This window comes from Arvicanthis niloticus, chromosome 6, assembly GCF_011762505.2.
Source record: "Arvicanthis niloticus isolate mArvNil1 chromosome 6, mArvNil1.pat.X, whole genome shotgun sequence".
In the NCBI taxonomy this organism is placed as follows: domain Eukaryota; kingdom Metazoa; phylum Chordata; class Mammalia; order Rodentia; family Muridae; genus Arvicanthis; species Arvicanthis niloticus.
The window spans coordinates 98,997,558-99,022,468 of NC_047663.1; the positions used below are offsets into that span (position 1 = coordinate 98,997,558).

Genomic DNA, 24,911 nt, shown 5'->3' on the forward strand with positions numbered 1-24,911 from the left:
TGAAGGAACATTTGGCTGAAGCAGACACAGGAGAGAAGACGTTCTGCTAAAGCAAGCACATGAAAGGACACGTGATGAAGGATTCTTTGTTAATAATATCTATGTGCTGGTCGGCCTTACATGGCATAGTTGAGCTGCATTTGTTGGTACTCCATAGAGAGAAATACACCAAAATACTTCTGGTGGTATACTGCAGTTTCTTGCCTGCTTGGTACCTCCTGACTGACCAAAGGAAAACAGCTCATAGTGTTTGCTGCAGGCCTCTAACTGACATTTCCCAAAGGCAAGAGGTTACCTCATATGCCTTTCCACTTGCCTCTGTCATATAAGGGAAAATGGGTCTTGGTAGAGATCAACAACATGATCAAGGCTGTGAGTGTGGGAGATGTCCAGGGTGGTATGGGTAAAGGACAAAAGGCAAAGCTTTCAGCTGAAATCCTGAAGATTTTCCCCCAATTCCATGATTTGTCGACCGCCCCCCCCCCACTACCAAAAGCAGGCAAAATTAAGTTTGTGGCAGGGAAGACTATTAGTAAGAAACTAACATGGACACACACACACAAAGGGGAGGGAGTAAGAAGGGGATAGGAGGGAGGGAGGGAGGGAGGGAGGGAGGGAGGGAGGGAGGGAGAGAGAGAGAGAGAGAGAGAGAGAGAAAGATGGATGCTCTATTATAAAAATTTTATGTTTGGTTTAGGAAATCTCAAACAAAGACAAAGAACTGTCCTCCCCTGGAGCCAGACCCCTGCACCAGGAGCTGTATAACACAGCCCCACAGAGCTGTAACCTTGCTCCAAGCCTTTGACCAGGACTGAACTTTGATCAAACAGGACTATCCTAATTTGCATGTTCCTGATTTGCATGATCCTTATTGTATACCAGAGACTACATAGCTGGGAATGCCATGTAAACCATCTCATTTGTGTATATAAAACTGTACATACGCATATGCTGATCGAGACTTCCCTTGTGTATATGGCATACATTGCATGCCAAGAAAGTGCCCACAAGCAAACTCACCCTCATAGGACAAGCACTTCCCTAAATGGCTATACCCACTTCAGCCCACAGCACCCTCCAAACTGACTGGACTGCTTCTCCTTGAAATGCACTTACGTTTCTTGTCCTCTGGTCTGAAAGGTGGATTCATTTTCTGTCCGTCAATCCTTCTCCACTAGCTATAGTAAATAGCACTGAGTTCAAGGGGAGTGGCCAGGCGCAGGCAGCAGAAGCAATGAACACAACAAAGACCACAGCTCCATTCCTCATTTTCATATCAATTGGCAGAAATTATCTTTATTAGAAAAATGAAATTTCCTCTATTTACATTTTTACACGGTATGATGGGCACTTGCGTTGCCCCGGAAGTTATGTACATATCAGTTTGCACACACATGTCAAATCCCATTCCTTAAAACAGTTGATATCACATTGAACAAAATTAAAAGGACATACTACAAGAAGACAACCATAGTATATACTTCCTCTATCGTCGAAAGGTGTTAAGCAAACGTGTAGTTTTGTAGCTATGCTTGGAAATAGTTAATACGGTCATTAGCACTTCCCATGCAGTGGATCAGACATGACATTATAAACTGCTGTGATGTGGAGGTGAATATCTACTCCCAGATGAGGACCACTGATGGAACACACAGCTATCCTTGGATCCACCATACACGGCATCAAGCCAGTCCTGATGTGAGTTAATGTAGCTGTGGATGGAAACCCTCTGCATGAGTTCAATCCCATTCACACTGGGTTAAAAATGGACTCATATGGAAACCCTTTATGGATTAGCTAATTCAGTAACTCTCCTGTGGGCCATGGGTACCTTGTTCATTATGCAAGTCTTACAGTATGACTAGAAAATGAATAGTTTACCTTCTTTTACTGTCTGAGAAGAACTTTATTTATGACTTTTATGACCTATTTCTTATTCAAGCCACCAATTAACTCACCTAATTCTGTCTGATATTCAGCTCAAAATATAATAAGTACACATACACAAACATTCCAGTGCCATGTAAACTATGACGAATTCTACGGATTAATTTGGCAAGGGTATGCTCTTACATATGTCTTATCAGGGGAACGAACAAGATTACCATTCATACTTTGAAGACAACCATAAAAACATCTTTGGGGACCCTCAGGCTTGGAAAGCATCTGAGCTACATTTATTTTGTGATTATTTGTGTTTTGCAACAACCATGTTTCCTACATCTCCTCGACTTAATATCTTTTTAAAAACTTTTTTTTCGTTGATTTACATCCTATCCAACAACAACCACAACAAAAAAATAAAGGTAATGTGAATGCTAGAGTTGTCAGTTTGAGCTTTCCAAATTCATCAAATTTTCAAGACAATTGCTCAGATGAGCCACAAAACCCTGTCTGATTCTTCTGTTCTGACCTGGAATACTTCCCTAATGGCTGCAGCCTCTGAGCTGTGTCTACAAACTTAATGCATTTAAGATATTTTAAAAAGGAAAACAGGTTTTAAACATCAATACTGTTTGTTCATTCGAATTAGCCTGACTGGGAAGAGAAACAATTCAATATATCATACATGGCTAATGTAAAAACCTTCAATAAATTCAAAGTCTGTAATTGTTTCTCATGGAAAAACAGACAATGTATTTGTACATTTCTGAACCTTCACTGTTTGCTCAGTTATCAATAGTCTGTGATTTGAGCCCTTTAAAAGCTTGAAACAGAAAAAAATGTCAGATCAATGAGAAATATTGAAAATGCCAAAGACAAACTTATGTTAGCTGGAGAACAATTAACCTTATTAATTTAAAAGGCATCTGTGGTATTGGCTAGGTGTTATGCTAATATCCTTTTTAAGGTTCATTTTAAATCCTTCCCAAAGGTGTGAAGAAGAATTAAGTGGAAGAGGCGATGACCCAGGTCTATGGGAGGTGAGAAGTGATCTAGCATTGTAAAAATGCAGACTCATCGGTCTGCTGATATGATATCTAAGAGGAACTGGTGAGGGATGATTGCTTCTGTTTTGTTTCTTCCTGAACTCTGCTGATGCCTTATTTGTGAAGTTAATCTGAGGAAGGAGTCCATTTTAAATAGTTTGGTTCTGGTTCACAGAATTGTGTGCTTTGAAATACAGCTCCAAAGAGGTGAAGCTCTTGGCTCCGTTGATTGAGGCATTCCACTTTCTGAGTAGTTCAGCATCACTAGGAGAGTCACCTCACCTCTTGCAGAAACACATGGTCTTGGAATAGCTATTAAATGATAATGACCTGTGTGGTTTTGTTTTAGTTTTTTAAGACTGGGTCTCTTATAGCCCAGGTTGACTTCCAACTCACAATGTAGCCTGGGTATAACCTTGAACTCATGATCATCCTGCCTCTGCCTCCTGTGTGCCAGAATCACAGGCATGTATCACCACACGTGGTTTATGCTTGCCTTGCTGGGGAGGCAACTCAGACCATATGTGTGCTGTGCAAACATTCTACTAGTTGAGCTGTATCCATAGCCCAGTAACCTCTATATTAACAGGCTTTTGAGCATCAGCTTGAAGAGTGACAATACCCAGAGAATTATTCTCAGAAATCAAGCTAAGGGCACTTACACTGTTTGGCGATTCCTCCCTCAGAAGCATTTGGAACAACAACTAGATTTTCTCTGAAAATGTAATTCCAGAGCCTCCCAAACAACCTTCCTTGTGATCCCAGCTCAATCTTCTCATCTATAAAATGGACCTAGGGTGTCCCACCTCACTGTAGGACATAATGCCAGAAAAGAAATGTGGTTTGGAACATGGGTGAGAGGGGATACACAGATGACACTTGTGTGCTCTGGAGCCGTGCCTGTGTGACATGTTAGACACCATGCCACTCTTCGCTCCTATAAAGTGCTGTGGAAGCATCCCAGTTCAACACTCTTCCTTGGGATAAAGTTAACAAATGTTGGTGTATCAACAATTATCCTGATACCAGGAGTGCATCTCTAAGGCAATTTAACAAATGAAACAACAACAACAACTACAACAACAACAGCATTTTAATAGCTGGCCCTCAATCACCCTGACACTAAAGCACTCAATCATTTATGCAAAAACTATTCCCCATTCCCTGCCCTACCTCTGAACCTCATTCTGTCTGCCTGGCAAAAGTAAACCAATGCAGATGAACAGGAGGACCAGTGAATTTGCAAATAGCATCCTGTTTAGAAAGGGGTCATGGTATTTAAGAGAGCTTTGATTGAGGACCACAAGGCAGTGTGTGCATATGTATGTGTGTGACTGTGTCCACATACCTGTGAAAGAATACTATATACATATGTTATGGTACTAGCCCTGATGCCAACTGTTAAAGAAGAAAGGAGATTGGGAAAGAGATATTTAGGATTAGGCACATGCTAATTAGAGAAGGTAAATTTCCAAAGCAAAAAAAGAAAAAGAAAAGGAAAAAAGAAGAAGAGAAATTAAAAGCTAATGCCGAGTGCAAGCACAGGGATGGGAGAAACATGAGCAGTGTTCTAGTCTGGGAAGGGACTGTGAACAGACACAGGATTCCCCAGGAGTTCTTGACACACTCCAAACCAGGCAGCCTGTGTAGGACACTTAGGGAAAATCCTGGGGACCTCAAATTAGCAAATCTCTTTCCACTTCCAGTCTGACCTCCCTGGAGGAGAAAAGACATTGCTAGGGTATGTCTGACATGAGCATTTATCAGTTAGTTAGTCCTTTTTGCTGGTGAGGCTTAGGACAGCATTAGCCTCAGTTCCCTTATCTGCAAAATGGGGGCAATCATACTTCAATCCTAAACTCTATTCAGAGTAGACATAGTTGGGTATTTCAAGACTCAGATGCCGATCGTGGTGCATACTTGAAACAAGCAGAAACAACATGTTCATATGCACAGACTGGCACACACAGTGTGTGAGCATCTTCCACACCATCTGCATCCCTCTGTCCTTACACACACACACACACACACACACACACACATGATTCCCTTCTCTTCCGTGCATCCCTGCCCTCTGTTTTCATTAGCAAACCTGACACTTCCTTTTGCCACGCATAACAGTAGGCACTTGGGACTTTACAAAGTGCATTCCCTACTCTCTTCCCTGACACATTTACACCCTGAAACATTAAAAGTTTTTACAAGTCATAAATGACCCAACTTGGAAAGCTTTCTATACATTTCCTCCTCCTCTTCCTCCTCTTCCTCCTCTTCTTCCTCTTCCTCCTTCTCCTCCTCCTCTTTTCCTTTTTCTCTTACATCTAGTCTATTTTCCAGTCCTTTGAAGGATTATTTCAACCCTTTGAAGCATTTGAGGCATGCTTTAGTAAGCCATGCAGGGCTGGTTGGAGCCAGACATGCAAAAAATAAGAAAGGATGAGCTTTTTCCCCTTTGTTTAGCTGCTCCTGTGCTCTGCCTCATCATCTCAGAAGGTTCAAATAAATCAAGACTATTTCCAGTGACACATTTTCCAAAGTTCCTTAAAAATTAGGGAAGGACTTGTCAAAAGCATTTGATTGCAGTATCAATTAATTTTTGGTTATCACACAACAGCACTACTATCTGTCCCCAATTTTCAACATTTAATCTGTTTTTGTTTTAAAGTCCTTGCTTATCTTTTGTATGTTGAAATTCACTTTTCAAACCAGGGACTGCTTACAACAAGAGGTTCTGCTTCCCAGTCCATTTATGCCCCTAGTTCCAAATTGGACATTAGAAGAAAATGTCACTGTGTCCAGTCCCTATGGGCAGATTGATGTCAGGTGTTCAACAGCACAGCATAGTAACTGGTGGCTTCCAGCTTTCTTTCATCTTTGGTTTGAAGCTTTAAATTATGTCCTTTATGGATCTTACCTAGAGGATAGACCCTTGAAAAAGATCCCCTCTTCCTTGGGATCCTGAGAGAGTGAGGGATAGCAAAGGAGCTTAAAGAAAAACCGAATTCAAAGAGTCATGCCTGGATCTGTAAAGAGCAGGAGGCAGTGAGAGCCAGGTCAATTCTGTGACTTTCTCTGGCTCTCAGTCCAGTGGAACTCATGCCGGGTGTCTTCCTAAAAGAAACCCACACATATGTCAGCCTAGTAAAGGGTACCAAGCTAGGAATCAGAACTGAGTCTTGGGTTCCAGCCCCAGCTCCATTGCTTTCTGACTTCATCTTAGACAGACTACTGTCCCTTGTCACCCTCCCTTATCCCCTTTTCCTCAAATCTTGGTATCAATCCACAAAATCCATTTAATATAAGACCCTTCCAAGAAGGTACCTTGAACTTCTTCTATGCTGATAGCACTTCTAGGCACAGAATGAGCCAAAAGAGAAAAGAAATTTAAATAGAAAATCTATGTCTTTTGATGTGTTTACACACGTCACATACAAGTCCACACCAGCATCGTATTCAAAAGTGAAGGTAAGCAGCATATATTGCACGCTCCTCTCCCCATAATTTTGTTCCTTAAGGGGACAAAGAGCATCAGTGCTCAAATCCCCCTGAGCCCTGTCATCCTTCCTAGAGCTGATATTTAAAAAAATATAATGCCTTCTCTACATAAATACCCTCCTATCAAAATAATCAGAATGGTTTTTCTGTGTGTTCACACCTTCGCCACCATTTAATTTTTAACATAAACTTTACAGTATGTACAGGTTTGTTTGGATAATACACTTAAGTGTGAGTTGTAGAAATCAAGCATGTATAATATATACATGTGTACACGAGCAACTGTATTCAAAGAAGTGCATTTAATCATCTCTGATCTGCATCAAGCTGACCTCATCAGAGACAATTAGAGATGAACACAGTACATAGGGAAATGGCTGACTGAAAAAGGGCAACTCTGCATTGGAAAAACTTTTCAAGTACAGACCCCAAAACTCTCAATGAATACTTTTGACCCTATTTAACCAAAGGAAGAGGGAGGCACAGACAGGCCAATTTTTTGACTCAAGTGCAATCAGAACAATGCTTTTGGAAGTAAGTTCTCTTTTATGACTTCCTTCCTTTCTTTCTTTTTTTTAAGATATATTTATTTTTGTGTGCATTGATGCTTCCTTCTCCTGCATGTATATCTGTCTGAGGTGCCAGATCCCCTGGAACTAAAGTTACAGACAGCTGTGAGCTGCCATGTGGTTGCTGGGAATTGAACTCAGGACCTCTGGAAGAGCAGCCAGTGCTCTTAACCACTGAGCCATCTCTCCAGCCCTAGGGCTTTTTGCTTTAGAGCCTGAATTACTATTAAATATGGACTGATAAATTTGGCTTCCTCCTGCTTAGATTCTATTTCTTGAGGTTCAGGTAAGTCTATTACAGCCAAGATCAGTGCCAAACAGCTCCATCCTAAAACAGCGTCTATCCTTTGCTGAAGGGTTCACACACAACAGCTCCACACAAAGAAACGGTACAGGAATGTGCATCATGCCATTGGGTACCTTCAACTCCTCTGAAAGAGATTTCAGGTTCTTAAATCAGTATTTATTTAGGTCTTAAACCACAAAGGACTTCAATGCAAGGTATTTATTTATATGACAAGCAATTATTAAAGCTGCACTTTTTAGGTTTAAGGGAGATAAATTTTTAATCATCATTTAATTAACACCAACTTTCTTTTTCTTTTTCATTAGCAATTCTGTTTGCAAAGAATTCAGGGCATTTGTCATTGCCTGAGAAGGATGCAGAATATTAAATACGTATCAGCGGTAGACATACCAAATGGAATAAACACCGTGAGACTGTATGACTACCGTGGATCTTTTGACTAATTAACTGCCTTGGCTGAAGTCCCATTTAAATGAAACTATTTCATTTGTAAACAAGGTGTAATTTTTTTTTTTTATGCCCAGAAACTAAGTGTGAATTGGTTTGACAGTTTTTGCTGAAATGGATAGATTTTCATGCTGCCACCAGAAAGCTAAGTATTACGTCTTCTCAAGTATCCTTTGAGGCAGCGGGGAGAAAGCCCAGAGCATGGCTCACTAGTGCTGAGGACAGAGCAGTCACCAGTGGTGAGGTCATCATCCCTTGATTCGCATACAGGTCTTACCGACAGGAAGACAGATCCAAGGGGGCTTGCCTTCTTGCAGCATTGAGAACAGAAGTATACTAAAACCTAGAGGTATTGCAATGGTGGACCTGTTTCCCAGAGCAAGTGAGGCTTTGCAGAGTGAGGATCATGCTCTGGGGGCTTCTCTTACTCAGAGTATTTAATTCAGTTCAGGTGCAAGGACAGAAGCATGGCTATTTGCCTTCAAGTATTCGCATCTGAGGACCAGTCTGGTCCGTTCTAAAAGGGCTACTGCCCTGACTTAGTCCAGGGAAAGGTCAGGCCTTTGGGTTTAGAGACACTAGCTTCTTAGCATCTGTGAGTCTAAGAACTCAGAGGTTGGGTTTAGCACAGGAACAGTCTAACTGATACCCACGCCAGGGCCTCCTGTCCAGTCCTCATCACCTGCCTTAGCTGCTGTTTGCGACCCCTGGGGTTAGATTTCAAAGGATGAAACTCACTTGGCTTTCCTTCAAACAGGCCCACATGGTTACCTTTCACTTGAAACCTGCCCATCTCATTTTCTTCTTTGAAATCATCATGTGCAAGAGGCCGTGAATTAGTGGAGGGGGAGGGGAAAAGCAAACGTTTACCATACCACCCCTAACTACCATGACTTATTTCTGTAAATATCTTGGTGTTAAAACAAATGTATTCGTTCCCATTATGTGACTGATTCTTCCAAAAGCCTTGTTTTAACTTCTTTTGTGCAGAGTTAATAGCAAAAATGATCTCTGAATTTTCCAGAGAAGGGTTTGAGGAGGCAGTAGGAGGGTCATTTGTACTCTCGCTAAAATGTGGGGCATCCGACCACATGCTGGGCTGTGAGGACAATCCAGGAAAACAGAATGCTCCACGGATCCATGGCAAGTCATGATTCTGTATTCCAGGGAGGCGCTTAAGAGTTAGGTCTGTGAGGACACAACAGCGGTTCTAGTAGGAGGAATACAAGTCTGGGATGCAATGGGGAAACAAGGTGAAGGGGTAAAAGACACTTCAGACACGGAAGCCCAAATTTAACACCAAAAACCGGGAAAACTGTTCCGGGTTCTCTAATGCACATTTCTCCACCTCTGAGACTCGGGGAAGGAAAGGATGCCTCCGTCCAAGGGATAAAATGTGAGTTTAAAGCTTATCAGCCTCTAGCTCCGCCCCAGCCTTCTAGCTCCGCCCCAGCTTTCTAGCTCCGCCCCAGTTCTCCGCCACTCTACCACTGGCCTTCCTATCTATTGCATCACTTTTTCTCATAGAATACTGTAGATCAAATGAACTTTTCCACTGCTAGCTCAGTATAAAACAGTCCTGGGCTCTAAGAAAACCTTCCCTGCTCAACTACAGGACAATTTCAGCTACAAAACAGAACGCCATGAGGAAAAGAAACTAGATGAAATTTCAACCTGTTGTGCTACCCCTTTTTCCAAGAACCCAACCCCAAGATTCAGTAAGAGGAAAAACAAGAAATGGTTAGAATTCTTCATGAGAGAGAGTTACCCAACCGACTAAAGTCTCATGCAAAATACCATGGTCAGCTAGCCAGGCTACTTCAAGGACAATAATGCATTGGAAATATACTGATTGATAGAAAAGAACCATACAAAATGTTTAATTCATATTATTTTCTGTTTTGTGATATGTCCTTGTCTAATAACATATCATAACTACCATTTTAGTCTTTTTTTTTTTAAAAAAAAAATGTGGTAAGAAATTATGTGCTAAGAAATTTTACATGCACGAATATTCCCCTCACTGGCTCCAATTTTTAAAAACTAATGAATATCTGTTCTATCATATATGCACAGGCTTAGTGGGCCAAGAACAGGACAATGCAGGCAGCTCAAGAATGACAAATGCATTGAAGACTTCTCATCAGTTTCTGTTGGTGCTGGGGAAGAAAAGAGGCTCACCTCCAAGAAGGTGCACATTTCAGAGGAGAGAAATCCCTTGACTGAGTTTATCCACAGTTTGGAGGGTGCTCTGGGGGAGATGCACAAGTGGCTGATGTTTGAAGGCTTTTTGATTTGAGGAGGTTTATATAGAAATAAGTGTCTAATAGAGTTTCCTGACATTAAGGGACATAAATGTAAAACCATGCTAGCCTTGGGCACACAGATGGCATGGTACTTCTTACAGATGACACATGGCTGCTGGCACATGTCACCACATTAACAACTCTAGGGACACAACACACAGCTAATTAGACACCATCATGGCTGTCTGGGGACAGAACAAGTTACGATTACTCTGGGAGGGATTGGGTAAGAGATACTATACAGCCCTGAGTCATCACCAGAAGGGAGGGATGCAAACTTACGTACATAAGAGTCTTCAAGATAACCACTATGTCATAGACAGAAGATCCACACTTAGATATCGAAGACATAAAAGTGTTTATGTAGCTCCGAACAAGACCACTGAAGCTGAGGGTGAGAGATACACACACATTAACATCCAAAGAGATTCTTACAGTTCTCCACCTGAGAGTCCCTGTGGCTATTTGTTCCAGGTGTGTCTTGGGGGGAAGACTACAAGGAAAGTAGCATAGGTACCACAAACACACTGATTTGCTATTCTTTGGGGGGGGGGAGAACCTGGAGTTTAGGGGGGGCTGATCCAGGGTTGTAATGGAAGGCATAACAAGAAAGCTGAGAACTGTTACAAGCCAAACTTCTTAATCCTTGCACAGGTCAATCTTACTACAGTGCAGATGCATTCTTAACTGTCTTATTGTCTGTGTCAGACTTACATGCATACCATATTGCTTATTCTGTATTAGAGAAACAGTGAGGCATTTCTGATGGGAAAGTTACATGGTGGGTTGATCTTCATGGAATTTGGAATATAGGCAACCACAATATCACCATCGCTGTCTGATGCACCATTATTGCCGCCATACCCAGTCGCCATGTCTGGGAGACTTGCCCATATGTATTCATTTGTTTTTGGTTAAGGATTCACCTATCTGGTATGTTCTGTGCTCAGCACATACCTCACAAGATTCCTTGAGTGGAAGATTATGGCATGGAGCCATGTGCAAAAGAGCCAACAAAAAAAGAACCTCCCTATACACTCTTCCTCCTACTAGGGTGCTATCGGACATCCAACAATTACCCTCAATGTTGGCCATTCTATGTTTCCTTATAGATAAACACTGATGGAAGATCTTAGACATCAGATTCGATACTAGGCATTTTCTTGTACACACGTCTATTGCTGCAGGAATTTAAAACCCTGGGGGTAGAGTACATGTTATTCTTATTTGCAGCATAAGGCATAACATGCTCTGAAATATACACATCGCTGTGGCCCCGACTGTCCCTGGAGCAATATGATGCTGTTGACCTCAAGGATGACCGAAGATAGCTGTCATTTACTGCCTGTGATGGCAGTGAGTGTTTGTAAGGGTCCGAGGGACATCTCCCAATAACTAGGCGTTGATCATCCCCATACGTGTGAAGGAAAGGATTATCGGAGGTGTGGTCTGGCAAGAGAGACTTGCTCCTCTTGCTGTCCTCCAGACCTTGGGGGAAAAGGGAGCTTTTGTTCCCCAAGAGTTTGCTTGAGGGGACACTGAACAGGCTCCCATATAAGTTGCCCTCCAGTAGCCGTTCCCTATCCTTGAGGCTTATGCTCCGGGAGGGCCGGCTAAGGTCTATCTCCCTGGGTTTGTCGAGAATGTTATCATAGGAGTGCTGTCGGTTAATCCTTAGCTTGTTCTTCTGGAACTGGAGGGCGTTGTTCTGTGACCAGTCCTGCTGGTAGACCTCCTCCCGAGTAGCTGGGTTACCTGTCTCCTGAAGCATCTGGTCTTCATCAATGTCATAGAGGTTCCCCATGCGCAGACAGGCATCACACTTGAAAGGAGACCTCATGGTAAAGTGGCCTGAGTAGGTGGGCAGGTTTGAAAGGCAGCTTCTGCAATGTGTGGAGTTCTGCCTGTATCGATCACTCCCCTCACTATGTGGGGAGCCCTTGTCTTTCAAGGTAAAGTGCTTGGCATAGAGTTTATACTGGTCATTGTTGGGAAGCCCGTCTTCATTGTGTAGTGTGTTCCTGTTCATGGGCAGTGTGGAGTCCCCCTTGCGGAAGTTCTCATTGTGATCTTGGTAGGTATCTGGGAAGCCCACATTCTCAGGCAGGGCTATGTTCTCAACGAACTGTGGAGGATCTAAGTGGAAGCTGGGCTCCTTCTCACCATCGATGGTATAGATCTTATCCCTGGGAGAACTTGCTTTGGTTTTCATGTAGGTTCGTTCAACCTCACTACAGTCCTTGGGGTATTTAGAGGCCATTGACTTTTTGAAGTTATCCTTGGTTTTATGGTTCTTATTATTATCTGGCTCCCTGTGGCATGTGGCCCGGCTTGAGGTTTCAGAAATATCAGAGTGGGCTACCTCTTCTGGAAGATACCTAGGACTCTTTAGGGAGTGGGTCCTATTCTCTGTAGTCTTCTCATCCCTCTGGGAGACTGGGTTCTGGTTTAGAGAATCCTGGCGTAGAGACTCCATGGATTTCTTCCAAAGCTGCCGGGGTCGGGAGTTCCCTTTGGATTCAGTGCTGACAGCCACCTCCACTGTGTTAGGGTTGGACTCATTGAGAGTGAGAGGATGCTGTCCTTGAAACACATAGTTACTGAGATTATCCTTGTGCCTGTTGGCCACAAATGTTTGGAGTTCATTCATGTTGTCTCCAAATATACTGTCCTTCCCTTGAAAGGACCTGTTGTCTGAATATATCAAATTTCCCTTGTCTGAAACCATGTCCACAATAAGCGACCCTCTTTGGATGAAGTCAGTAGCTCTTTTGGGTGAGTCCATTCTTGAGGAGTTCATGTTGGACATGTTGGAGATGTTTTTAGCTGACCGAAGAAGCTTTAGCATGTTGCTCTGTGACCCAGTCAGATTAAAGTCTGGAGACTTCTTCTTTTCTTCAATGTGCACCCCATGGATGCAACTGTAGATGCCCTGTGAAGGAGTAACACAAAACATACATCAACAGCAGACACTGGCATGAAATCACTTGCCCATCTGAGCTTTACCTGTAAAGGTGAACCATGAATTTCTTGAGGGAGTCCAGAAAGAGAGAGAGTGGAATTCAGTCTGAATCCTGATTATCATACTACAATAGGTAAGGTGAGTTGTAACACACCAGTGTTGTGTAACTACTTACCTAGCATAAACATTCGATTAAGACCCAGAAAGTCAATATAACTCACAAGTCTCAGACAGCTCCTCAAACTTACACGATACACAAGACTCTTCTCCCAGATAATATAAGCAGTAACAATTGATGTCGAGAGGAGACTTTATAACCATTAGAGCTCAAAGACTCTCAGAAATTGGAGCTGCTTGCATGTCAACAAGAAGGTCCAATAATGAAACTTCCATCATGTGTCACCCAGGCCAGGGTGGGCTTTTGACGATGTAGCCGTCACTGAGTCATAAGCTCATTTGTTCACTAAATTTAGACTTGGGTGGAATCATTCCTTTGTCCAGTCATTGGTGCCCTATCCTGGGGTGAATGGAATATTTATTCCCCTGTTTCAAGAAAAAGCTACACAACAATCAGTCCTATAGAATTGCTCTGTCCCAGGATAACCTGATACCTTTGCAAAAAAGTCACACATGAAGTTTAAGAAGTGGTACCAACTGATACCTTGTATGATTATCAACACCCCTGTGCCTTTACAGTGTCATGGAAGGATACCTTTTTGACATTCCCAGCAGCCAGATCCAGCTCATAAATTTATTGAAGGCTTTATCACCTTTGAAGTTTAAATGTCAGAGGGTTAGCTATTGAGAAAATCACCACAAAGGGACCACCATTGTTAATTATTTTCACAAATTGCCAGAATGACCTCTCCGACTGTGCTAAAGCTATCAATCAGGAATGTGACCTATGCAAGAGCCAATCAAAAAATATTTCCTTCTTAGGTACATTGACTGGTTTCAAGGAAGATAGTCATGCAAATTCATGCAGGTCTGAAATCCCAATGCTCAGAAGCTGAGTCAGTAGGATTATGACCTCCAAGTCATAATGGGCTATATAGTGAGAACTTGTATAAAAAATGATAGAAAAAACTTTTAAAAATAAAATAGAAATAAGGAAGCATTTGGTACATGTAAGGGGAATCACACATTTTACAGAGATTGGAGACATGATATTCAGGTCAGAGATGTTATAAGGTCTTGCCTTTATGTAAGGATATCAGCCTAAGGCTGAAGCCAATCACAGTGAGGTAAATGACCCAAGGGCTAGAGCGACTCATGGTCTACAGTGCTGCAGCCATCTTTTTAGGCTTCTTACTTGTTCACTGGATGCGGCTAGAACTGGATTTTCACTGCTATTGATAGGGCAGATTTTGTGGCACAGTAGCATCTCTTTAAATTCATCCATGGGATAATGGGACCAGGGAATCCTGGGAAAGTGAGACATGACCACTGCCATCTCAAGGTCACGGCATCTTATATGCCTTTTCCTTTAGATAGATAGATAGATAGATAGATAGATAGATAGATAGATACATAGATACATAGATACATAGATACATAGATACATAGATATAGATAGATAGATATAAGATATATATATAAAGATATATATATAAGATACATATATATATAAAGATATATATATAAGATACATATATATAAAGATATATATATATATATATATATATATATATATATATATATTATTCTCTTTCACTCAAAACTCGCTGCTTTCCTGGTGTCAGGGGAGGGGCTCTCTGCTCATGCTGCTCTCATGAGTAGTCTTTGGATTTGTGGCCTCCTGGCTTTCCCCTATCCATATCCAGATGTTGGCAGCATGCCTAATGGAAGCAATTCAATTAAGCCTATGGAGATTTGATCTGTCTCCTCCTATGATTGCCAGGAAGCAATCTTGAGAGTGGATTCAGGAGGCAGAGCTGTTGCTGACTTTGAAATAAAGCAGTAGAAAGTTTGTGCCATTGTGACTCCGATCATGGTGGCTTTGCTGACCCCCATGGCTGCATCAAGCTTAACCAAAGAGGGATGCTCTCCGAACTGTGAAGTCGAAATCATCTGTATGGCTGCACTTTGTTGTCTGAAGACAGTCTCCACTGCAGCTATGTAGGAATGCTACACACAAAAGATGGCCATGTCAAGCTCAGGCAGTCCTTGCTGGGATTGTATTAACCTAAGCTTTGTGGGTAACTGCAGACCCTCCTTCCCTTCTTCCCTCCTTCCCCTCCTTTCCTTCTCCCTCCCCTTCTTTCTCTCTTTGCCTTTTCCATCTCTTCTTTGCCCTTTCCTCTCTTCCTTTCCCCTTCTTCCCTTCCCTCATTCCATCACTTCCTCTTTTCTTCCTTTCTTTTTCTCTTTCCTTTTCCTTCTTTTTTTCTTCCTTCTCCCTTTCCTTCTCCTGTCCTCTTTCCTTTCTTTCCATCTACTCTTTTCTTCTCCTCCTTCTGGTATTACCTCTTTACAGAGCTTTTCTCTACCTTCCTTCCCTTCTTTCCCCTTTTATCTCTTCTTGGTCTCTTCCCCTTCCTCCTTTTACTTTCTCTCCCCTTCCTTCCTTCCTTCCTTCCTTCCTCCCTCCCTCCCTCCCTCCCTTCCTTCCTTCCTTCCTTCCTTCCTTCCTTCCTTCCTTCCTTTCTTCTTCCATTCTATCTTCTTTCTCCTCTGTCTCATGAGCAGCTAGTTGGCTATTGATCTTGCCACAAACCACACTCTTCCCCTTGCTCCAAGAATTCTGGGACACTCAGACTGTGGAAATAAGAATTGTACAATTAAGTCATGTATTTCATAGAACCTGGCACATTATTCTACCCTCCATTTGTTATGTAATATAACCTTACATGTAATCTAAAGAAACTCTGCACCTATAGGTGAAAAATTGATGTTTCCTCTATGTCAGAACTAGCTAGGGTTATTGTCTCCTTTCCTTACTGTATTGTAAAAAAAATATAGGTCTTTTTTTTTTCAAAAATTAAAACTTTATCTTAAAAAGCTCCTCTACTTCCTCAGGGGAGCCTAAGGACTTCTCTGCATATGTCACTGTAGAGCGGTATGCTCCCACATGACCTTGAACTGCTGGCTGTGTTTGGAGGCGGCCCACAGCAAGGTCAGAGCTGAACTGAGATTCAGGAGATAATGGGGATGATGAAGCTGTGGCTTCTCCTTCCTGGCTCCCCTCCACTAGTGCAACACAGCAATTGGTCTGCCCAGTGTGGCCGAGGAGGGGAGGAGATGTAATAGAACCATCTGGGCCTCAGGTTTTCACAACAGTTTCCTCTATCTGGGTTGATCCATTTTCCAGATGGACTTTCAGGAGGTGCAGGCACATATTCCAGAATAACAAAATAAATCAGACACCATTGGATGTGGTCTTGGATAAGTTTTTGTGGGTATATGAATTTCAACTTTCCCAGCTGTGAAATGGGAATCCTCTTCTGGTGGGGACAAAGGAAAGGGAAAATAATACATAGCAGGTAGGTGCTCAGTAATTGTGGAGTAGACACTGGGACCTGCCTTTGTCTGTTCTACTTTCAAACCTGCTTGAACCCACAACGCCCATCTTGTCAAAACCACAAAGCCTTGTGTGTTACTCATTGCTATGAAAAGTTTGTTTCAGAAATCACATTTGCCTTCTGGTTAGTAAGACCAGCCAACACACCTATGGAGCTCAACCAACCCTTAGCTAGATTTTCCTCAGTTCCTGTTAGCTAGCTATTCCCCCCCTCCCCCTCCCCTCCCCTCTCCCCCTCCCCTCCCCTCTCCCCCTTCCCCTCTGTCTCCCTCTCCCCCTTCCCCTCTGTCTCCCTCTCCCTCTTTCTCCCTCTCCCTCCCCCTCTCTGTCTCCCTCTCCCTCCCCCTCTCTGTCTCCCTTCCCTCTCTCTCCCACTCCCTCTCCCCCTCCCTCCCCCTCTCCCTCTCCCTCCCCCTCCCCCTCCCCCTCCCCCTCCCCCTCTCCCTCCCCCTCCCCCTCCCCCTCCCCCTCCCCCTCCCCCTCTCCTTTCCCTCCCCTTCCCTCTTCCTCTCCCTCCTCTCTTGGTCACAGATTTTGAATGTCTTTCAAGGTTATAGAAGTAATGTATCCTCTTAGTGTATCTGGTGAGCTACACAACCTCTAGACAATCTGCTGTGCTTCTCAAGTCGCCTGACTCCTGAAAATATTCTTAGTCCAGCTATAAGGAAGGCTCTACAGCCTTCATCGTCCCATTCATCCTGCAAGAGTCCTGATACTGTCTGACCTCTGTTGGCCTTAATGTTAGTGAAAATCATCTTTCATTTTGTGTTTAAGCTCTCCACCTTGGAGCACAGTGGGAAGGCATCTATAGCTCCTACCCCCAGGTTTCTGTTTTACTAAGTCTTTTATTGCTCACACTTCAAAAAAGAATCAAGGTGGTTTTTTGACTGAAAATAACAAGCATTTTTCTTTTAAAGATAAATGATGTGTGTTGGGGAAGGAACACTTCAGACAGAAAGCTAACATTAAGACCATCCCACAGACTAGAAGATGCATTTGTGAAAGCCATGCATATAAGACAAGGGACAGTTACTGTAAAAGCTTGGTTCCAGTGTTTGATAAATGTCCCTTTGAGCTGTTATATCTCCCTTGACAGTGTCAGGGATGCATGTGTCTCAAGTTGGCATCCATGTTGTATCTCCAGAGCTTTCCAGAGACACTGAGCCTGCAAGGAAAGCTCATGTGCTTACTGTATGGTGACTGTTTTCTGTCTGTGAACTGCATGATCAGTGTCCTGAAAGAATTACTGATGAGGAGATATGTCTTCTGTGGAGCAGAAACCTGCCTTGGAAGAATTCAGAGCATCACAGATCAGCATCCTTAGAAAGAAACCTAAACACTGATCTTAACTCATGTATGTGACCCAACTCTGTATAAGATCGTGTGTGTGTGTGTGTGTGTGTGTGTGTGTATACAGGTACACACATACCCTTGTGCATACAATTATGCTCACACATGTGTGAAGGCCGGAAGACAAGCATGGGACTTGCTGTCTCCTCATCTCTTCTGTTGTATGTCAGTTATGGCCTAGTGGATCAAGCGTAAGGAAATCTGTTATTTCAGGGAACTATAAAATGAAAGTTTTTTTTTAAAAAGCCCCACTTTTAGCTGCAGTTTCCTCATCCACAGAATAGCTGTGATCAGAAGTTTCACAATGAGTAGAGAGACAAGGGAGAAAAGCATATTTGGCTCTGATCATTATCCACACAGTAGCTGCACCTTGCCATGGCTGGCAGTCCTCCACTGGAGGATTTCACCAATCAATCAGCATCAGAAGCTGAATGCTCTGTGTGTGTCTCTAGGAAACAGGAAAGAGGCAGAAAAATAATGGAGCCCTCCTATTCACTCTTGTCAGTCTGTTCTGATGTAGAGGACAAATCATGTTGAAGGGGAAGGAGAGCCTCTGCTCCTCTGGACTCCCTGAAGCCTTTGGGATACAGCATCAGTAGTGTCTGCTACCCACCCCCTCTGCCCTGGAGGGTGGGAAAAGTTCAAATTCTATGGGACACAGCTTCTCCTATATGACAAACCCAGTCATCTCCATAAGATGCTTGGAAAGGCATATAGGATTTAGTTCATTTCCCATAATGATGGTCCTACCAGCTTGGCTGCCTATTCCAAAGGAAGCTGGATTTATACGCAAATGCAACAGTGCGCATGTGCTCAACACAATCCCAGAACCATTTGGATATGAAAAGCCTTTAGTAATTGGCTGGGGGAATTAGTTTAAAGTTGGCATAATTCCTAGCTATATGCATGCATGTTGTTATTTTTAAGCAATGTGTGTGTTTAGATGCCACCAAGCTAATTAGGAAATATGTATTTGCATAGAACCAAGTTGAGTGTAACTGAATGGGCAAAATAAATCCTCTTCGCTATGTTAATGTGTACCTTCTGAATCTCCAAAGTTCTCAGAATCACCTAGTGCTAACAATACACAGGTTCGCTTTAAGCTGATTGCTTCATTTCCCCCAATAAAGATCAGCATATAAAACTTAATCCTTTTACCTCTAAGGTGAGAAAAATGAAAGAAATAGGTAGATAAATTAAAGAAAAGATAGATGACAGATGATAGAAAGATAGGTAACAGGATGAAGGACAGAAAGAGCAACTGGATAGACTGAGAGATTGATAGATGATGAGAGATTCTACCTTCTGGTAGATGAATATGTTAGATGGCTGATATATATGCGTATATAGATAGATATAGATAATATAGACCACTGATAGGTGATACATATATAGATGATAAGTAAATCAATGTCAAATAGACTGATAGATGATAACACATGGTTAATAGATAGGTGATAGATACATTATAGATATATAGATTTTGATGATGATGGTGACAGATTGACTATAGGTAAATAGATTATATATATATGTATATATATGCGCGATTTATAGATGGCTGGTAAATAATAAAATATATCATCAACATGAACATGTGCCTGCTTCTCTGAACTGCCCTGTGTTGTTCTGCATCTGCCTGCCGTACTAGAAAGAAGCTTCTTGGGGTACTGACCCTGCTGATAGAGAAGAGCAGGCCGGGCCGGTCAGAACACACGCCTGTGAAGCAGAAGCGCAGCTTCCAGTAGAAGAGGTGCTCCCAGATGAAGGTGATGAGGCTGAGGGCCATAGCTGCAGCCAGCATGTAGAACACACCTGCCATGTTATCGATGTCCAGCTGGCTGCTCATCACCTCATTCTTCTCGTTGTGGCAGATGCCAGTAAGCCACAGTGTCTCCAGCTCCTCCATCTCTCCTGCACAGAACACAGCAGCCACAGGCAGTGAGGACCCAAGCGCATGCTTGGTGTAGGCACTTCTGAGTTGGGAACATGTACCTGACTTAAAATTGTTTGACCTTAAGGTAGGTTCTTGAGCTTGGCTGGCCTTTGGCCTTTGCCAAGCTGATGAAGATAACACCCTCCTGCTATCATTATATACAGGATTAAATTAGGTGATATTAATAGCATGGTGATTTTGGCAGTTCCTGGAATGGTTTTGACCATGCTTGCATTCTCTCTCTATTATATCCTTTGTCTTCCACACACCCCAACACTCCATTCATCCAAGCTCACACAGGACATGCATGCTGCATTGGAAAGACTTAACTTCCTATTCCCTCACTTACTAGCTGTGTGGTACTGAAGTCACAGCTCAGGTGCTTATGGAGCATGCACCGCACGAGGCCATACTTCAGGGTGTTGTGGTGAGGGCCAGCTGAGTCTGGTTCACATCAGGTCTCATAAACAATAGCTTATACTACTAGTGATCATCCTGAGGAAAATTCCTGGAACAGTGCCTGGCAGATGGTGGCCCTCAGACTCATGCCCTTCTGCTTTCTCATGTTTAGAACACCCCAAATGACTCCAAAAACTCACCCATAAATAACAGGCTTAAGATGCTAAACATTTGTTGGAAAAGACATCTTTGCTCTGAATGGCCCCTTGCAAAGTGAACATCTTCCTCACTTCAACAGGCAACTAAAGACACAGGTGCTCTTTTCACTGAAAATAAAAAGGAGGAAGGCCTAACGCTATTCCTTCTGCGGATTTTATCCAGTCCCCATTTAGGATAAAATTCCATAATCTCAATATGTAGTAATTACCCCAGGTGGGATCTACAGATCCTTAAGCACTGGCATTTACTCAATGAATGTGTCTTAAGAATTCTATCTCAAAGGCATTGCTCATCAAAGAAGACAGATACGCTAAATGCAAACCATGACTTCATTGTGTGTGTGTGCACGTGCACGCACATTTGTGTGTGTGTGTGTGTGTGTGTGTGTGTGTATTTGTGTGTGCGATCTCTGAGCTGAGTAGGAAACATCTGAAGGGAAATGATGAAGCAGTTTTAAATGTTTGTGTTGACTCTCCTTTGAAGAGAATAGTCATCACTACAATTCTCAAGTTTTAAGGTTTAACTTTTGCAGGACCAGTGTGATATGACTTTTGGCTATTCTCATTTTAAAATGCAGGTTGGTAGTGATGTTTCCTCTGGATAAAGTTCTGTTTTCTTCAGATTTGAACTGCTGTTGTCCAGTCAATGATCTGCTCACTGCTATTTTGCTTGCACCACGATCTGTATTTTCACCCAAATCACTTCTGAGAATCCCACTGTGGCTTTGGTGTAGAGTCTACATGTGCTTTACTCTGTTGAAGTTTGGTCTCAGTGTGATCTTCCTATCTGATAGCACTCAGCTTTAATTCTAGAAGAAAAAAAAATCTCACCTAGGGAGAGTGAGATGGCTCAGTCAGAGAGAGCACTGGCTGCCAAGCCTGCTGATCTGAGTTCAATCCCTGGGAGCCATGTGGTGGAAAGAGAGGACAGAATCCTGCTGTTCTCAATATCCACTTATGTGTATTGACTTCACATGTGCACATATAGAGTTAAATATTAAAAGTAAAAACTTCATCTATTATTGCTTTAAATATTAACTCCCCCTTCTTACCTTATTTTTCAACTATTAATTCCCCTCTCTAAGTCTTTCCAAACCTTGGCAACTGTTGGTCTGTGGTGTTTTCTTTTCTACAATGTCTAAGTTAGAAATCCACAGTGTGTGGCCTTTTCAGACTGGCTTCTTTCACTGGATACTATGCACTCGTAGCCCTTGCATCTCTTTTCTAGATCACTTCTCTGTATTACTGAGTTCCACAATCTGGATACACTTTATCTGTTCACCTATTGATGTTGGGGTTGGTTATTCCCAAGTTGCACCACTACAAATAAAGCCACTGCAAACATTGACTTAGTGAAGATATTGGTGTGGCTATTTTTCATCCCCTTGGTCAAAATATCTAGAGGCATTTTTGCTGAACTCTCTGGATTACATGGTTAAAAAAAAATGTTGAACTTTTTAGAAAACTGTCAAACTGTCTTCCAAATTGACAGGACTGTTCTACATCCCACTTCCTCACAGTAGTTGAAGAAGTTGTTAGTGTTTGTGCGAGATGTTTGCTGTTTTCACAGGCTAATAGTGCTACCTGGTTGCTGTAATTAGCAATTCCTTAATGACCTATAATGATTCATTTTTGTCCTGAAAACTTTTAACACAGAGTGTTCTCAGTTCTAATCTTCAGATTATTAACTTTATCTCCATGTTTGTTTATCTCTGTGGGTTGGAGTTGACTGGAGTTCTCCAGTTCATTTGTTCTTTAGTTGGTAATACTTCACTTTATTTTACATGAGATAGCTATTTCTTTCTTTTCTAGTTTCACCCACAATTTTCATTAGGATTTTCTAACCTCTACTTTGGTGATTTCAAATCTATAGTCAAGGGGATAATTCTCTGTTTGTTTATTGTTGATGTTTTGAGGTAGGGTTTTTCTGTATAGCCCTGGCTGTCCTGGAACTCACTCTGTAGTCCAGGCTGGCCTTGAACTGAGATCTGTCTGCCTCTGCTTCCCAAGTGCTGGGATTAGTGTGTGCTACCACTCTGAAACTAAGGCAATCATTCTTAGGCTTCTCATCTTCTGTTTGCTCTATGTTCTTGCTCACAGTAATTGATTTCCTGTGACAGCTGTAATCTTTCAATTTACTTATTCTTTGGTGATTTTATACATGGATACAATGCACTTAGATCACATCTCCCTCTGTTTACTCCCGTCAGCTCTTCCTGAGTGTGCCTTCAGTCTCCTCCAGGACTCATATTTTTTATTTTGTACCAACCCACTGGGTCTCATAAATGCTGCCACTTTGTGCACAGGTATAAGATGTTACAGACTGAAGCATGCTGGCAACCTACCATGGCAACCACACTGCTGAAGAAAACAGACTCTTCCTTCCCCATTGGCCATCAGCTGCTAGTAGCAGCTATAGGTGGGTGGAGCCTGGTGAGCCCCTTCCCTGTCCATGCTGGAATGGTGACTAGCTTGGTCTTGTCCCAGCAACCATAGCTGTTGTGAGTCTGGGAGCATTATTGCCCTGTCATGTCTAGAAGACAGCATTTCTTAGCCATCTCCCCTGACTTCTGGCTCTTACTGTCTCTCTGCTCCCTCTTCCAGCATGTCCTCTGAGCCTGAAGGATGCAGGGTGGTACAGATGCCCACTTGCCAGTGAGCATGCCCCATCACTTTTCCAATTTCAAGTCTCGGTATTAACTGCTGCCTGTTGTGTACCTCTCTAACATTTGATCCTGAGTTAGTCCTCTGCAGAGCTATTCTCCCTTTAAATATCATAAACTTCCCCAAGATAGCGGGGTTACAGAAATGCCTCTAGAGATGGTTTTAGGGATGGCTTCTACCCCAGCACCAGGAGTTCTTACTGCATTCATTTTTGTATGGAAAAGACTGAACATAATCACTGTACCATTTAAGTGATGTACATTTGGACTCTCCAAGTCATCTGGGTTTGGCTTCTCACTCAGCACCAAGCAGAAGGAAAACCTCCCAGCATTCTTTGCTTTAATGTACAGAGATTTCCCCAGTTTCCTTTTCATAGATAAAAATGACTCATGGGGAACATGCATATTTATGAGAGGAAAAATATTAAGAACTCTATCTCCCAGCAAGTTCGTCAACCAAGATGTCAGTCAGTCCTGGTGAATCAGCACTGCGGGCAGAGTGGCAGGAAGGGCTATCCTGGCCCAAATCGTTCCCTTCCAACACACTCCAGCCCTGAACAAACACAGCCACAGATGTCATGGAAGGCTGATGTCCTCTCCCATCCACCCAGCAGTACCACAGCCTCAGCTGATCCCTCTGCCTGTCATGAGCCTGGAGACTTACATAAATGCCTCCTCCTTTCTAAAGCTACCAATGTCACTTTCTTAAAAGACAACACAACGTGTTTTTGAGTGTCCCCTCCCTTGAGTTTGTGAGGACACACGTATAAAAATGGGTCTTTCTCCCCAGGATTCATCTAATTACAAAAATATCTCCTCTTTAGTGTTGTCTCAAAAAGAGGCAGGTTTGTAAGCCTGTGACACTGGCAGTCTGGCTAAAAAAAACATGGGCTGGATTATTTTTAAGATGTAAGTACAAAATTTTTTGTCTTTGTCCTTTGTGTGAGCATACCACATCTCTCTATAGAATTAAGCCAACTTGGTAAACCCAACCAGGACTCCAAAAGGACAGTGAAATTATATTTCTCAGCACCGATTACAGCCTGTTCAAATCATTTTCCAGTTCCTAACTTGTGACTCTCTTCATAGTGTACCGAACTGTGGTTCAAATTCTTTCTTATCCCAGTTTTAATTTGCTTGAGTATATTATAATCTTCTCCAGGGAGATCAGGGTCCATGCTTTATAATCTGGATATTTCTCATAGCCTGCGGTACATGCTAAGTATCAGATCCATACTTTCTGTTTCTATTTTTTTCTTTGTATTCTCAAGCTTAAATTGGGCAGGACTACAAAGCTGTGCAGATCTTTTTGCTACTTTCTAGGCTTATAAATAGAAGGAAGGCAGGACACATGGGAGTTGTTGCAGTGGACTGAAGAGTAGGCCTTGGCAATGAGGATGCCCTGAGATGCATGGAACATCTAATATCATTTTCATAAGAACAAGCTTGGCATCCCACATCCCATTGTCAGTGACCTTACAAAGAGGTCACAGGTCCTCAGTTATATCTGGGGATAAACTGGACTCTCCCAGTGGCAGGTGGGAGCTTCAGTTCTGTCCAGACCACAGTATTGTCTCTCCTCCTGGGAGAAGATTGGTCCCCACCAAGGATCTCCCTGTTCACAAGTCTCATGACAGTGACTCATGGAACACTGTTCCTATTTCAAAGGCTCTTCTTATTTCTGTCTTCTAGGGACAGGGATGAATTACCAAATGCAGGTATCACTGTGAGACTTCCTGTTATGTGGGTTCTAGAAATCACATTCAGGTTTCCCACAAAGGGCCTTCCTAGATAGAACATTACTGGCTG

General features: G+C 42.6%; 1 protein-coding gene across 1 annotated transcript in view; it reads right to left on the reverse strand.

Moving 5' to 3' along the window:
* Positions 1 to 1,265: 1,265 nt before the first annotated feature.
* Grin2a (glutamate ionotropic receptor NMDA type subunit 2A) overlaps positions 1,266 to 24,911 on the reverse strand; it is a 415,299-nt gene continuing 391,653 nt past the window's right edge. The window contains exons 13-14 of the mRNA XM_034508024.2: positions 19,562 to 19,800; positions 1,266 to 12,986 (exon numbers count right to left, since the gene is read on the reverse strand). Coding sequence (XP_034363915.1) covers positions 11,187 to 12,986; positions 19,562 to 19,800 — 2,039 coding nt within the window. The 3' untranslated portion in view covers positions 1,266 to 11,186. The remainder of the gene's footprint in view (positions 12,987 to 19,561; positions 19,801 to 24,911) is intronic.